Source organism: Ixodes scapularis, unplaced genomic scaffold (assembly GCF_016920785.2).
Source record: "Ixodes scapularis isolate PalLabHiFi unplaced genomic scaffold, ASM1692078v2 PGA_scaffold6__148_contigs__length_123643588, whole genome shotgun sequence".
Lineage (NCBI taxonomy): Eukaryota > Metazoa > Arthropoda > Arachnida > Ixodida > Ixodidae > Ixodes > Ixodes scapularis.
In genome coordinates, this window is record NW_024609881.1 from 21,927,241 (window position 1) to 21,943,377 (window position 16,137).

Below are 16,137 nucleotides of genomic sequence, written 5' to 3' on the forward strand. Positions count from 1 at the left end.
CATTGGCGACATATAATCGGCTCCAGATCACGTGGCCGCTTGTTCTGGCTTCGAGTTGAGGGGGTGAACGCTACTCGTTTTTCTTTAATTTTTTTCTGGGACTTCTATTGCGTAGGGTGAAAAACGAACGCGTGCTTCATAGGTCATTAATGTCAGGGATCCGTTCTAAGCGGTATTTTCGCAAAGTACAAAAATTGTTGCATCGCCCCTTTAATGCAATTATTTCTGAATGTATGTACAAAATTACGTATTTGGATCGTTCCGATAACGATAGCCGATGGTCCGCCGCTGCTTTTGCGCATGCGTGCATCGTATTGTTGTCGGGCCTATCAGAGGGGTTGCAACAATCTACTAAAACTCCATTACTTGCCGGTTAAAACGGACAACATTTCCGGGGACGAGCTGGCCAAATGCTTCGTTGTGGTAAGCAACTCAAATTATGAATGTTTTTTTTTTCTTCTTTTTTTTTTTAAGGGGGGGGGGGAGGAGGAGGTTTTAAACGAGACTCCACTTTATATACACTCCGTTGCATTGTGACGTGTACTATTCGACTGCGCCTTTGGCAGCGATACTGTTGTATTTTCCGTGTAAGACTAAGCGTTCAGAGCGTGAACACGCAAGCGTACGGCACCCACGTCCACGTCACCGACGTTCGCTTATCCCCGGAACCCGAGAGGACCTGGGCATTCAGTATGTCCGTCGTCCCTTTCGGAGTGAGCGCTCCCTTCCTCATTCCGGGGAAGCGACGACGGCCAGCCCCATTGAGCTTGCAGTGTGCCTTTCTTGTCCCTTTTCTCTTCCCTTGCCGTCTGTTCGATGGGCCCCGGAAGCTGGCCAACACGTACGCGAAAGACTCCGCCGCCAACTCAACTACATAAGCCACTCCGTCGTGCGATGCTCGCTCGGATTTTCTGCACCTCTTCATCCTCCTTGCAGCCCCTCGCAGACCTCCTATGACATAGTTAGAGCCCTGCGTGGATACGTTTGATTATCCGGATCCGCAGACTTTGTATCCGCATCTGAACCGTATCCGCAAACTTTTTACATTATTGTATCCGTATCCAATCTGCATCCGCATACTTTGCATCCGTATCCAAACCGGATCCGCAGAATGTGGAACTAGATCCGACTCACAATCCAGGCATTCATTGTATATCATAACATCAAACGAGAATGGAAAAAAAAAAATACAAAAATCATTTTTTAAGTTGTTTGCTTATCTTTGTACAAAGAAATCTTCGGGTCACCATTCAAAGGGGGTGTCATTTTATCATTATCAGTTTCATCCTACTTACGTTAAAAGCGATCAGCCTTCCGAGACACTCCGCGTCGAAGGAAGAATTGTCTCAGTTATGTGATCATCCTAGGAGTCCGCGACACTTTGCCCAGAAGAACTGCACAAAAAGGGTGTCGAGGCACTTCTTTTGTATTTGGAATCATGACCACACTACTCTTTGCGGAGAGGGGGACATTTCATCTGCTTTCTTGTGATTTGTACGTTTGAGGTTTTCTTTGCCCGCACGAAGGTCCCGCTTTTTCTCTGCCAATCTACTAGCTTTCTCGTGAGGATTAATGCCCTGCAATCCTTACTTTTTCTATAGATAGCATTTTTGACGAGGGGCAACACACTAACAAGCGACCTTCAGTGAGAATCAGATCTTTCTTAGGATCCCTATTGTTTTTTGAAACGCGTTTTGTGGAAATACATTTCGAGGACAACTTTTCATGCACATACATTTCATGGACACACGGTTCGTCGACACTGTACGTTTTGTGGGCACATGCCCCTGCGACGTTTTGTTGACAACGCATTTCTTCACTAAGCCGCTAGAAGCTAGCGCGCGATTCACTAAGGCGAGCTTAACCAAACCATACTCAACCCCCCCCCCCCCCCCCCCCCCTCCCCTGTAATCCAGGCGAGATGCAAAAAGTTCGTTACGAAAATAGCAGGGTTGAGTGCGACGAAACGTGTCAGGTTTTTCGATGGAACGAACACGGGAAGACTTCCGATGAAACGTCGGATGTCGACGAAACGATCTGTAGATGAAACGTCAGTCGACGAACTGAATGCCACCGAGCAAGAATTTCGATATAGATCCTCGGATTTCCGCATCCGCAGCCCCTGACATCCGCATCCGATCCGCAATCCGCCAAAATCCGTCTAATTTTTATCCGCATCCGCCGGTTTACTGCGGGTATCCGCGGATAATCCGCGTATAATCCGCGGATATGCAGGGCTCTAGACATAGCCTGTTTCTCCGGAGGCGAAGATGTGTAGTGCGAATGCGCGATCGCAAGGAAGCCCGAGTTTACCCCCCTTGCAGGTGTGGCCGCTGCGCGTGCTCAGAAATCGGTTTCGCGTGAGCCGAAGTGCCTGCATGCACGTGGCCGACAGCTGCGGTACAGCACCGCAGCAACTTAAACCCGCGCGCACGGACGCTGCGTGTGCCCAGTCCTGACATATCTCGGAAGTTCTCGGGAACTGCTCCGATTAGTCCTACTCGAATTTCATTGGCCGCCCCGTCCCGCCAGACTCGCGCAACGCGGGCTGCAATTCTACTCTCGAAAAACAAAAAAATAGGAAACGTTGACGGCGGTGTGGAAGTTGCACGATCTTGGGTTTCGTTTCTTCGGAAGCTTCTTTTTAGGCTTTTTTTTTTTTTTTCTCTTTAACTATGAGAGTGGGAGATGAGCAAATGAAGTGAACGATGAATGGCTTACACGGCGGTTCTTTCCCCTTGATAGTCCTTCCACACGTGCGGCTGCTTATGACCGAGTGCGACCCCTTGTGGTCTCTTAAGACGACAGAACACACTAGAGCCATCTATCGGCTAGCCGTAGAACACTCGCGATTTTTTAGTGTTTCATTTTTTTCTTATTCGCCCGTCGCTATTGGTTTGAAAAATCTTTTGACAGTATTAGAAACGACCGTTTCTCATAGACCCTACGTGATCTCCCAAACACCGCACAACCTTCGCTCAGGTTAAATGCAGTTACAGGAGCACATCACAGATGGCGCAAGTTTGCCAGTGTATTGCCTCGTCGCAAGAGGTCACGAGACAGTCGCAAGTGCGCGAAGCAGGCTCTAGCCTCTCCTTACGAAAAGTAGCCTTTATCTCTGCGTGGTACGCAGTGTCTAAACATGCCACACGGGCGCACGTTGAACGCCGCGTGACTGATTGACATTTAGGCAAACATTTTTATACGAGATTCACGCATGAGCTTGGTTGCGAAGAACGTTCGACACGCGTTAGAAAGCGTTGCACAGCGTTGCATATTGTGACGAATGACGGATGATGAGGCCACGAATGAACGGAAACTAAACGTTTATTTGGCGAACTTCTGCCGAAAACAAAAAGAGAAAGATGGAGCGCCGCAGGCGTCGAAGGTCGGCGGTGTAGCGCGATCAAGCTCAAGAGCGTGTATTTCTATTGCTGTGAGTTTACTTGGACATCTAGCCTTTTAGAACTGATCCTCTTTATTGACTAAAGCCCAACGAACAATATGCCCTCAATAGCAAGATTCGACTTAAAGCGTTCGCGTGTCCCTTGAATGATTGAACGTCTATCATCAATTAATCGCGACGCACTAGAATGTGAAATATTGTGTCGCGTCTCTTCTCCTTTCCCTTCCCGGGCTTTTAGCGATACCACAAGCTTTTCGATTCAGTGCGTGTAAGAGTAATACACAAATTTCACGCTGGAACTTTATTTCATAGTGGTAATCCACCAAAGCTAAACCCACCAAGAGAGGGAGAAAAGAAAAGAAAAAAAAATTGCATGCCTTCCGACATGGCATCCAACTGCGACCTGTGCTTTGAATGCATCAACGGCACCGAAAGAAATAAAAAAATATATAAAAAAACTAACTTTGCTTCTTTTTTTTTTTTTTGAAACATGTGGAATAAAAGACTGCCATGGCAGGGGAAACAGTTTTGCAACGGGCTATATATTCCACGCGTCAATCATCTCTCCAACCAATAAGAACAGAGAAACGGAGCTTAGCCAACTAAGCGCCTTTTGTTATGGGCGGGGTCTAGAGCAGCCCAGCTGCCTCAACCTAAATTCCGTTTATAGTGCGCAAAAATATTATTTGGTCAAAATGTTTGTTTTTAAGCTGAAACATAAGCTCAAACTGAAACTCTTTATTTATCTTCAGTTTTTAAAAGGAGAAAAAGAAAAAAAAAATCTCTTTCCACAGCAGCAGCAAAAAAAAAAAAAAACATAATGTGCAGTCTAGCAAAGACCTCAAGATAGAGAAATTATATACGATCAATTTACATCTTAATTATGTAAAAAATCGATATAAATATTGCGAACAAGAACGGAACAGACATTTCTCCCACCCTCGCACGAGATGTTTATTGAACCCATCACGCTTTAGCTACTGCTGCGTGTCATAATTCCAGCGAGGAGCTTCCGGAGGGTGTAAAAGTGGCGTTTGCTCCCACCGGGAAGGGAGTCCTTATAAACGAGCTGTCGTCTCGATGGCGTCTGTTGCAGGAACCGATTTGCCGATCCGAGAGTGCGAATGTCTTCCTACCGAGAGATGTCTTTCGCTTTAGCGACACAAAAGCGGCTTGATCTCTGGCATGTTCTTTTTGTGTTTTAATCTCGTATGTGTTGCCACATACACGCCTTTGGGCGGTAGTCGGACGATAAAGAGAAAGGCTCTCTTTCCTCATTTCGTCGCGGCCTTTGGCAGCGAGACTCGGGGAAAGTGTCGATCAGCGGCGACGCTCGGCGCCTCGGATAACGATGATGGATGCGGTTGAAGATGATGGTCACTGCTCCCGGACACCTTGTTCGTGTTCCTTCGCATGACTAGCTGTACATAGATGGCACAAATCAAAGCAGTCCATGATTGATTGATTGATTGATTGTGTGTGTGTGCGTTACATTGTTTTGGGAGGGGTTCCGGGGTGTAGGCGTGGTCTATATATATATATATATATATATATATATATATATATATATACACAGCGTAATTCTGTAGGAACGTCGGGTTTGAATACCGCGGGTATATTTGAATCTTGGTTTTGGCATCATTTTTCTCTCGCCAATTTTGCAATAGGGAGTTTCCGTAGATCGTTTCTTCCGTCCCGCAACGCTCTCCGCAACCTGCTACAACATCCGGTACTCTGGAGTGAAGGCCAGCGGCGCGCAGGCGCACAAGCAACGTCTTCGTCGCGGAGAGCCTAGCGGAGCGGGAAAACGATGTACGAAAGCTCCCTAATAACCACTAAATTTCGCGATAGGAAATTTTCTGTGATTCGGAAATGTATAGTTATCGTACTCCGTCTCGCCCAAACCGTGCAGTACAGCCCAAAGCTAGAGGGGAGAGAGCGTGTCCCGACCTCTTCAACTTGGACGGAAAGGACGAGCGGGGGACCCAGCCTCTCTCCTGCTCCTCCTTTTCCTATTGAAAAGGTTCGGACACGCTCTCTCCCCTCTGGCTTTGGGCTGTACTGCACGGTTTTAGTGGGACAGAGTATTCGCGACTCCAGGGAACTATAGGGGGCGCGCATGGTCACGCAAAATGGCCGACGAAAGGAGGTCGTTTTTGTCGTTCAGCACGCGGGCCACCATAAATTTCTTGCACTACAGCGTAAAATCGGTGTTGCATAGGATAGCAAAGCGATTTTTAGGCGGTAGAAATCACCTTATTCTAATATGTGCGTAGAAATGACACGGCGGAAGCATAGAAAATAATTAGGGGAAAGATGTTTGTTTCTATGCTGCATACGAGAACCAAGCAGCGATAGTGGACGGCAGAGTTGAAACAGCCTCCTCTCTTGAGCTTCTCGGCGTTGCCGCTACGCGGCGTCGATTTCGCTGGAGTCGCCAATAGTTGGATGTAGCTAAAACAAATCGCCGGAGTGCCCCTTTAACGGAGTTGTAACTTCCCGCTAGACAACAGCGTCGCTTTATTTAGTAGCGCGTGGCTTCTGAAGGCCTGTCCAAACAGGCTACTAGAAAGATCGTCAGGCCTCACCGAATCCTGCAAAAACCGTGAAAATTTAAGCGTCCGGGAGTCGTCGGTCGTCTGTCTGTTTGGACACCGGCCAAGCCAAATTCACGACTTTCCTCCTCGCCTCCCCCACTTTTCTTTGACGTCAGTGCTCGTCAGACTTGACGCCACACGCCACCTGCCAATGGCGTGCCTGATGCCTGTCTGTGTTGGTTTACCTCCCGCGGCTCACTCCGCCCCCCCCCTCCCCCCCCCCCCTCCCCCCATGTTCGTTTACAACGCTGACGACGACGACGAAGCTCCAACCTTGCTATCGCAGTCACCTCGGCAGGAAGGCCGAAGAGGTCCGGCTTCGGGGGATTTGGGAGATTCCTGCGTCGAAGCGCGCGTTTCGGCCGCCCCGACTCGGCTTTCTTTGTCGAAATCCACGTTCTTCGCTCGAAAAAAAAATACAAATAAAATAAAGTGCAGTGCGCAACAGTGAGACTTTTAGTTGTATGTAGAAGCACTGAGAACTTAAGAATATATCATTTATTTTATTAAACTCCAAACCAGCCAGGTTTGTTTGTCCATACGATGAACGTTGGGAACAAGAGCCGCGGGTATCCGATCCAATCCACAGAACTGCTGGAAGATGACACGACGTTGGAGTCACGACGAGCGCTCGCCTGGCTTGCCCCCTCACACACGAGTCTTCCCTTTCCCGTTTTCGGGACTTCCAAAGCGGCGGAGGCCTGGAGCGATTGACCGACAGCCAACAGAGCGTGTGAGTGGCTCTCCGGACCCAGGTGGTGAGCAGAGCAAGGCCTCCGTGGAGGAAGCGAAGGGGATATTTGACGGGGGGAAGTTTCCTTCCGACAGATTTGACAGGGGGAAATTTCCCCCCGGCTGCCGGAAGCGGAGCGCCGCACGATTTGGTGGAGTCGTGTGTTTTGTAGTATCCTGTTTGGACAAGCGTTACACGATTTGCCGGATTCGTGTGTTTTGTAGTATCCTGCTTGGACACGGGGTGTCCAAACAGGATACTACAAAACTCACGACTCCGGCAAATCGTGCGGCGCTCCGCTTCCGGTCGTCGGGGGGAAACTTCCCCCCGTCAAATCTGCCGGAGGGAAACTTCCCTCTGTCAAATCTCCCCCTCGCTTCCTCCACGGCGGCCTTGCTCTGCTCATCACCTGGGTGCGGAGAGCCACTCACACGCTCTGTTGGCTGTCGGTCAATCGCTCAAGGCCTCCAACGCTAGGGAACTCCCGAAAACGGGAAAGGGAAGATTAGAGTGTGAGGGGGCAAGCCAGGCGTGCGCGCGTCGTGTCGTGTCATCTTCCAGCAGTTCTCTGGATTGGATCGAATTCCCGCGGCTCTTGTTCCCAACAAAGCTGGTTGGTTTGGAGTTGAATAAAATAAATGATATATTCTTAAGTTCTCAGTGCTTCTACATACAACTAAAAGTCTCACTGTTGCGCACTGCGCTTAATTTATGTATTTCGAGCTACGAACGTGGATTTTGACAAAGAAAGCTGAGCCAGGGCGGCCGAAACGCGCGCTTCGACGCAGGAATGTCCCAAACCCACCCGAAACCGGACCTCTTCGGCCTTCCTGCCGAAGTGACGGCGGTAGCAAGGTCGGCGACTTCGTGAGCCGCGGGAGACAGACGGGCATCAGGTGGCGTGGGACGTCAAGTCTGACGAGCACTGACGTTAAAGAAAAGTGGAGGAGGAAAGTCGTGAATTTGGCTTGGCCGCTGTCCAAACAGACATTCAACCGACGACTATATAATAATAATAATAATAATAATTTTATTTTGCATCCTTTATGATGGTAGGGCCCAAGAAAAAAAGTAAGGACGCTTGAATTTCGACGATTTTCGCAGGAGTCGTGTGGCCTGACGATTCTTCTAGTAGCCTGTCTGGACAGGCCTTGATGAGGCGGTCGAGATGTGGCCGTGTGCCATACGCGGTTCGATGAGCCTTCCGTGGTGACCTTCACCCCGCGCTGCTCGGCTCGATGTCAGATGCCGACCGAGCGCCGAGATTCGGTAGCCGCCTGTCGCTGGGAGTCGCGCGCTATTCCCTCCCGGCCGGCCGCGTATTCGGAAAAAACTTGTCAAGTCAACAGGGCCCATTTCGGCACTCTGGTTGGCGCGTTTTCACGAACTTCACCTGGTCTACATGGTTTACGGGGGCAGCGAGGAGTCCCGAGGCCTCGGTAAACACCCCTCGGTGATTGGCGCCGCCATAAATCGGGCGATGCGTGTGAAAACTCGCCAATCAGGGTACCGGAATAGACCTTTCGCTAAATTACACCGAAGCAAATAACCAACATAAGGCGTTGACGAATGCGCGCGCAAGATGCCGTTTGTTTTAGGTCTTTGAGTTGGAACAGTCACTGCTGCAGACGCCAGCACGTGCAGTGCGTGTAACTACAGTTGTATACTCCGTTTCACCTTATGTTGTATCGCAGCGAAGGCTATAAGCGCGAGCTCATAGCGTTGGCAGCTGCTCTTGACGCACGAGAGCTTGTGCCGCCGAGATGTGCCCTAGAGCGAGGAGCTCGCGCTTGTAGCCTTTCCTGAGTACAATGGTTACTGGAGCTTGTAGCATGCGCCCTGGTGCTTGGGTAATGAAGCAAAAGGTGTATTGCTCTTGTTCGCTTCTCCACGAGCTTCTCGAGATATTCCGGTACTCCTGGCCGGAGTATCTGGTGCACGGTGCCTCGATGCCTCCATCTTGCTTCGCTTTTTGTTCCATCTGTAGTTCCATCCAAGCTGATGGAAGAGCGCTTCAACTTCGCCGCCATTTCGGATCTCGTGGTGTCTTCTGCCGCCGTCGACGCAGGGAGCGACAAAGAGTACCGTCGTCCTGCGTAGGTTGAGGGACCCTGGCGAGACCCATAACCCTTGAAAATTTAAAAACTGCGTCTCTAAAAAAAATAAAGACGGGAGAACTTTTTTTTCCTTTATGGTACGAAGGATGTTTTGGGGGAGAAAAGGCCTACGAGTTGGGTTTGGCCTCACGTGATCGGTTCGTGAAGATGAAAGGAGGTCGAAAGCAGTCCCCGGCTATTGCGCAGAGGCTGGTCTCTCTCGAGGTCGACCTTGGCGCTCCGTCGCGCAGAAGTGATCTTGAAAAGACGTCTTTTGCGCGGCGCTATGTTTAGAATGATCGTGAGGATAAAAATCCTGAGAAAAAGAAAACCGATGAAATGGTCTCTAGTGAAGGGGGGGAATCCTCGCGAGTAGCCCCTCCCTCACCCTCCGACGGGCTCTTGACGCCGATGCCAAGCCCGCGGCGATAAGGTGGTCTTTTAGCATACAGGGGCAACGCCGCCCCTCCAGAACGCCGCAGGGAAATCCAGGACATGGCTTCGAGTCGTTCGAAAGAGAATCCGAGAAGAGAAAAAAAAAAGAATGCTCAGCCGATGTTTATCTCGGGTGGATAAAGTTTGCGTACGATGCGTAATAGGCATTGGGGTTGCGTAAGCCGTTGACGTCACGACGGGCATCCCGTGACGCGGTTTACCCGCAGGGACGTTTGTTGTGCCCTGCCTGCCGTCCCAAGGGGGGGACCCCAACCAACCACCGACCGGCACCACCCTGGACGACACCGAGTAGTATTGAAAACCTGGAGGGCTTTCAAAAATATCTCTGCCCGTGGGTGCATTTGCTGCCCCCCAAGTTTCGCTAGAAAATTGACGTCACTCGAAGTCAATTAATATACGCGCGTTTTTGGCTCCCTGCGGACGACTCTTTGATAAACAAAACTAAACGATCGCTCTTTTAAATAGTACTGCGTTCTACGCTTTATCAGACTCGGCAGATGATGGTCGCTGCCGATTTTCTTAAAACATTTATTTTTCGAAAGTATGCCGGCGGAAAAAAAAAAAAAGAAGATATATATATATACATATATATAGAAGGAAAGCCGTTTTCTTTTTTTTTTTTTTTGTCTTTTTTTCACAATTTTTGAGTGCCGGGTTTCTAGGGACACAAAAGCGACGTGACGCACACAAAGGAGGGCGAGGAGGGAGTTGCTCTCGCCCCTGTAATTGTCAAGTGCTTCCATAGCTCTGATCGGTCCGAGGGATGTTCGCTGTTTGCCAAGTCACGTTGAAAGGAAGTTTTTGGGATTCATTCAGTACGTAATTATAACGAGGCGCATCAATGCTCCTGCGCCCAGCCAGCAAAACGGATCCGCAGTTTTTCCCCCGCGCGGGCAACGGAGCGATCTACGAACCACGGGCCATCCTGTCCGAGCGAACCCAACCTTTTTTTTTCGGATTCCCGATTTGAGTGGTCCTTGGTGTGAAGAAGCGCGGGCGTGGCACCATCGAGCTACAGTGACCCGGATCCCGCAGACTCGCTTGTGTTGCCCATTGCGGCTTCGTGCCCGTACAAAAAGAAGCTTCTCCCCCCTCTTTCTCGTCCTTTTCTTCCTCGAGTTTCCCGGCCCGATAGTCCTCCTACGGGAGGCGCCACTCCTGCCGAAAGATTTCCTAGAATAGAAACGGTAGGGAAATGGATCTTTATTTTGCGTTGATCCGGAACACGGCCTCCGCAGTGCACTGTCCGCGATGCTTCCTTCTGATTTCGGAATGGTCCGAGCGAGCCCGCAATCCGCCCTCCGGGAAGGCGGAACCCGGCCATTTCTTTCCAGGGGTGCGTCGTCGCCGTCGGTGACCGTATTCATTTCAACTTTCGGAGCTCCAGCACTCCTCGCGAAAGGCGGAGGCTGTGGACGCAAACACGCCGATGATAGTCTTGCCCGCTCTTTCGCGTCGCCAGTTTTGTGCCCTCTGCACGACTGGAAACTTCAGTGCACTCAAGATTCTTGAAAATAAAAAAAAGAAACAAGTTAGATGTTTTTAGATTATTTTTATCCCGTGAATCTGCATATCAAACTTGAGAAAGACTGACACCAGTCGTGACTTCTTTTTCTGACCTTTTTTTTTTTGAAACTAGCGCGAGTGCGCGTGCATCGATCTATCTTTGATTGATAGGCGCTGAAGAGGCGCTAGAGGGAAGATTCCGAAAACTCTGGGTGTGGCGTCACGCTCCGGGAAGGGGGCCTCTTCAACGGTACTTTAAAAAGGATTTTCTGCTGCACGCGAATTGAGAATAAAAAAATCTCAAAATTCGCGGTCCTGGAGGCGAAATGAAGACGATTTTAAGCCTTTTTTAACTCAAATACGGAACCGCTTGCCTGATTTAGGTTGTTTTCAATGACGCGAGTTTTTCATTGGAATGATATGCGTATTTTTACAAATTAAAACTTAATTGAATTTTAGTTCATTCTTTAACTAATTAGTATGATTTCTGCAATCCCCGCCTTGGCTCCCTTCCATCCGACTGAGACGGACGAGCCATCTCAACCAAGCCAGCTCTTCGAACGTAGCACGCCCCTCCACTCCCTTTCCAAGGTCACGTAACACGCGACCTTGGATTGCTTTCCATGGAATCTTCTGTTGGCGCACTTTCCTGAAACGGAGCAAAGCAGTTTGTTCCCAAAATGTTTTGTTTTCTTCTTTCATTTTATTTGGTAGGAATACCCACACTCCTACCGGTGTGTATGATGGCAGATAGCGCTGAGTGCATATACGTGCTAAAGCCCCTTCTTGTTTTAAAAGTAGCGCAAGGTGCGTCAGCTAGATTTCGGACGCCATGCTCTTCGCGGAAGTGGCGCGCGGCACCTGTCTCGAGCATTTCCACAACAACGAGTGGCGCCACTTTTCCCAGGACATAAAGGGGTTGAAGAGGTGCGCGCGGCGCCGCTTGCTGCGCATGCCGGGTCGCTATGCAGCACGGCACATTGATGGGTCGGTGGAGCGAACGAACCAATATGCATTCGCGAGTATTGTGACACGTGGCCCAGGATGTACCGTGTTCGCGGCTGACAACTCGCCGAAACAATGGCCTCCTTTTTTTTCTCTCTTCTATTTGCGGGCTCGTTTTGTCCCCGTTCTTTTCGCCATAGCTGCCCCGGTTTGGAAATGACGCGAAGGCTCACGGAACCCGCGATAACATCGAGCGAAAAGGCAAATCCGAGCTTCGTACATTTTATTGTTGTTTTGGTTTTATTGCTGATGCGGGTGCCAAGATTTCCCGCAAATAGACCTATTGCTATATTACCCAAGCATCAAGGGCAATGCACGGATTGGTATTCCACGCGCCGCACGTGCTGGCCTCAGCAGTAGTAACTTTTCTAAAGCAAATACCTAAAACAAATCGCATCTTACACGCGCGTTTGTCAACGCTTTATTTTGGCTCTTTACTTCGAATCTTTTATACGGGGAAGGCGTGCGTGTGTGGCGCGTGGAACACCTATCCCTGCATTCTCCTTGATGGTTGAGTAACATTGCATAGGGTCTATTCCGATCGCTCCATGTCCTCATTTCTCGTTTAATGCGAAACGCCAAACTACTCTTTATAGCAAAAAGAGGGGAAAAAAAAGTTTATTTTTATTACTGAGTGTTAAACATTTAATTTATCAGAATGGATAATTAAGCGAGTGTGTACGTATCCCTACTGAAGCGGTGCGACTGGACACGAACGAGGCAAAAAACTTCACCTTGTCTTTCCTGTCCTCCGCGCGCTCGAAGACTTCTCTCGATGTTCGGGATCATCGTGGATGCTCACTGCTCGGTCTTGCTTTCGGTCTTCACGCTGGTTCACTACATTCGCGTTCTCTCGTAACCGCACACTAGCACACGGATGCCGTCTATCGGGAACTGATACTTCCGTCCATAGTCGGTAAAGTGAAAGCTCCTCCCACCTTTTCCCACTTCAGCAAAGCACACGCTGGAGAGGGCGTGACGTCCCTTCCAGCGTTCGCTGTGCCAAAGTGGAAAAGGGGAAAGCTCCCCCCCCCCCCCCCCCCCTTTTTTTTTTTCCGAATTCTTCAGCTCGAGGGTTTTTCGATGTTTGCGAGATTAAATCTTGGCACTATCTAGGAGAAACAGTCGCTCGCGACGTAATTACCTCGAGCCCACGGCGAACGAATGATGTGTAGAAAGTGATATCTACGCAGGCTGGAATTGTTCCGGGGATGGCCGATCGATGGCGCCAGTCTGTTAAGCTGTTACGCTGCTGTGTGAAGCGGCCTGCTTCCGTCACGCCGGACACGACGCGCAACTTCGTCTACCCTTTGCGCACCTCCTGCGTTTGTTTATACCCTCTGCGTGCGTCCACCTGCTTTTCCTTCCCCCGATCTCGAGCATTGAAAGCGCCCACTCGGCTGCTCGATGGATGCATGGATGGATGTAAAAGGCTATAACCTTTGCAACGGGCGGTAATTAGACTAAAGTAGAAGTTTGGGCTAGTTGGTATTTCATGATTAAAGATTAAAACAGCGCAAGGACACGGACAAGAACAAGAAGGTAGACAAACAAGGCGCGGTAATTAGAGCCACCTGCCTCGTCATCGCGCTGTCGATGTTGGTTGGCGTGTCCCTTCTTGCCTTGGTAAAACATATACAATAGCGCAAAAAAGACTATAGTATCTTGCCTTCCGATGCTCCAGGGACGCAATGTTTTGGGCTACTTGCTCTCTGTACGGTCTGCTCACCGGCGGGTCTTTCCTCTTTGCAGAACACAATGGCGGACGAAGACGTGGTGATCACGGGCTTCTCGGCCTACTTTCCCCAGGCCAACCATCTGGCCGAGTTTCGGAAGAAGCTCTACGATGGCGTCGACATGGTCACCGACGACGAGGCACGCTGGCCCAGAGGTACGTCGCGACGAACAATCCGCTCGTGCTCCGGGCTCGTCTCCCAACAGTGTCTCCCCGGCAAAACTGCTTGACGGGCCACGGAGCCACTGCCAGGCCCCAACGGCAGGATAGCGCCAAAGCATAACTCGGTGAAAGCAGCCCCCAACTTACGAGAAAAAAATATACGAAATATAGGAGTGTGATTGGAACAATTATCCACCTTCTGGCTGTAGAATTTATTTGAATCAAAATCTTTCCAAACCCCAAACCTCTGGTGGATTATCGCAACTTCTGCCGATTCGCAAATTAACATCCACTGTCACTCGTATATCGGACGGAATCGTGGATGCTCAAACGTCGGCATCGGTCTTTGTAGCCGACACTGTCCGTCCGTCCTTCTTTTGTATAGACCTTTTCCGTGTACCCTCGTCCCCCAGCCACCTAATAGGCATGTCCGGTATGGGCGACCAAAAAATACTAAGACGTTTCAACCTGCAACTAGTAAAAAAAAAATAAGGGGGAGGCAAAACGATAATGTGTAACTGTAGCGCTTATATCCTAAGTGTTTTCTACTGGCGTGGCGACGGCAAAACAATGTTTTCGCCCATACCGGAAGTGACGACAATTCAAGATGGCGGCGCCCTTGAAGAATGGTTCTATTCATTTAAACACTTTTTTTTTTTTTCGTCGACACTTTTAAAGTCTCGAATTAATGTCGGCACCAGAGGTAGCCCCAGACGATAGAAACGGTGGCTCGTGTGCAGGTCTTGTATTCTGTGGCCAATCGCAAGTGGGGCAGCTACTCGCAACTTCCAGCAATCATGCCCGGTTTGAGAATCGCGCTCTCTAGCTCCCATGGATGATCGTCTTCGGAATAAAGCTGCTTGCCCCTCCACCTTCCCGACGTGTAAAAAAACAAAAACGGAGGCTCTAATACTGCTCGTATATAGCAAACTTAGACTTATTTACGCGTCGGAGACACAGCCTCGTACTGCTGTTGCACGACGATCATCCAGATCAGGGGTCTCCGCATTTCAGGATCTGTGTCAGTCTCGAGGGCCGGAAAATGAATGAGGAAATACTAAATAAATAATTCTATGTAAGCATGGAAATACAAAATTAAAAGATAGAGTAAAATTGATAAAAATCTTACGTGTGTGTATTTTATTTTGCAATTGAGTATTAAGCTAATTATGACATTGCACAATAATTGGGACCCATAAAACTCGCCAAGCATAAAATAAAGCGCAATGAAAGTTCGGCATACTCACGCAGGGCAGTAAACTAACGAGAATCGTAGGACTCGTGCTAACCACGTTCGATAGGACACTAAGCACAGTGTAGTGAGAGCTCGAAGGATTGTTCACGTACGTAGTTAGACATAAGACGTGGTCTAAGAATGGGGTTGCTTGTGAGGACACTATCCAATTCTTAATACGGCGAAAGAACCAGCCATTTTGACAGGCGCCTGTGCGGACGCAACACGTTCAAACCTGTATACGGACTGGACAGAGCTCGACCTCGTAGAAAGACAGTGCAAACACAGTGCGGCCAACGAAAGTTTACACCGGCGTGCGGATAATTTTTTTCAACCACCCTCGCGCATTTCGTAGCTGTTTCGTGATGGAGAAGATGTTACTCGACCCTTCTACGCAACCAAATTAACGAAGGGCTTTGAATCTATTCGCTCGTTCCCCTAATTCTGCGCGAAATAGCGTGTTGCAATCGGTGTGAGGCTTGTCCGGTTTGTTGAGTATGCTGCTGGCACGTTATAGGCTACTGATTGTTTAAAATAATTAGTTGGACGACGCCTTCCCGTTTACGACGCAAGCCCTGTAATGAAAAGTACCGTAATTTGTTCGCTTCAGTGTCGCACTTTCCGGTGTATAGTCAATAGCCGATGTATAGTCCGCGAAAGCAAATGTCATCTCAATTTTTTTTTTTCTTGCCTAGTCTCCAGCGGACCCGCTGCATTCATTATCGATTGGGCTACTATGGAATTTCGGTAGTTTTAATCGTAACTCGCATTTTTAGAGGACCCACCGGTAGTTGTTCGAATTCTGTTGGCGATTGCGCAAATGGGCGTGTGCATTTCGTCTCATCATCGATGTCACGAGTTGTCACCACGTCAAACATTCTAGCGAGCAGATCAATCGAAGCTTTTTTATCGTGTCGTTCGGATCAATCGAAGCTGTGCCAATATTTTTTCGCGCGTTTGCAAAAGAGCTGTCGCTAAGATATCGCAGCTTCTGTCCTGACTTTGCTAAAAAAAAAAAAAAAAAAAAAAGTAGCATATTTGTAGCTATTTTGTGAAATAGTAAAAAGAAAACTGATTATACACCGCACACGAACTGCTGTAAATTGAACATAACATAAACCCTGAGACAGCAAATAAAAAAAAAATAAAAAAAAACATAAGAAAAGAGTCTTGCACTGGAAGTTTGAGACCTTCCGGTGTATGTGTC

The 16,137-nt window shown here is 49.0% G+C and overlaps 1 protein-coding gene across 1 annotated transcript in view; it reads left to right on the forward strand.

The window, feature by feature from the left end:
* Positions 1 to 16,137, forward strand: part of LOC8033311 (fatty acid synthase) — an 80,430-nt gene that overhangs the window by 7,651 nt on the left and 56,642 nt on the right. Inside the window, exon 2 of the mRNA XM_040221177.3 lies at positions 13,552 to 13,690. Within this exon, the coding sequence (XP_040077111.1) occupies positions 13,558 to 13,690 (133 nt within the window). The 5' untranslated portion in view covers positions 13,552 to 13,557. The remainder of the gene's footprint in view (positions 1 to 13,551; positions 13,691 to 16,137) is intronic.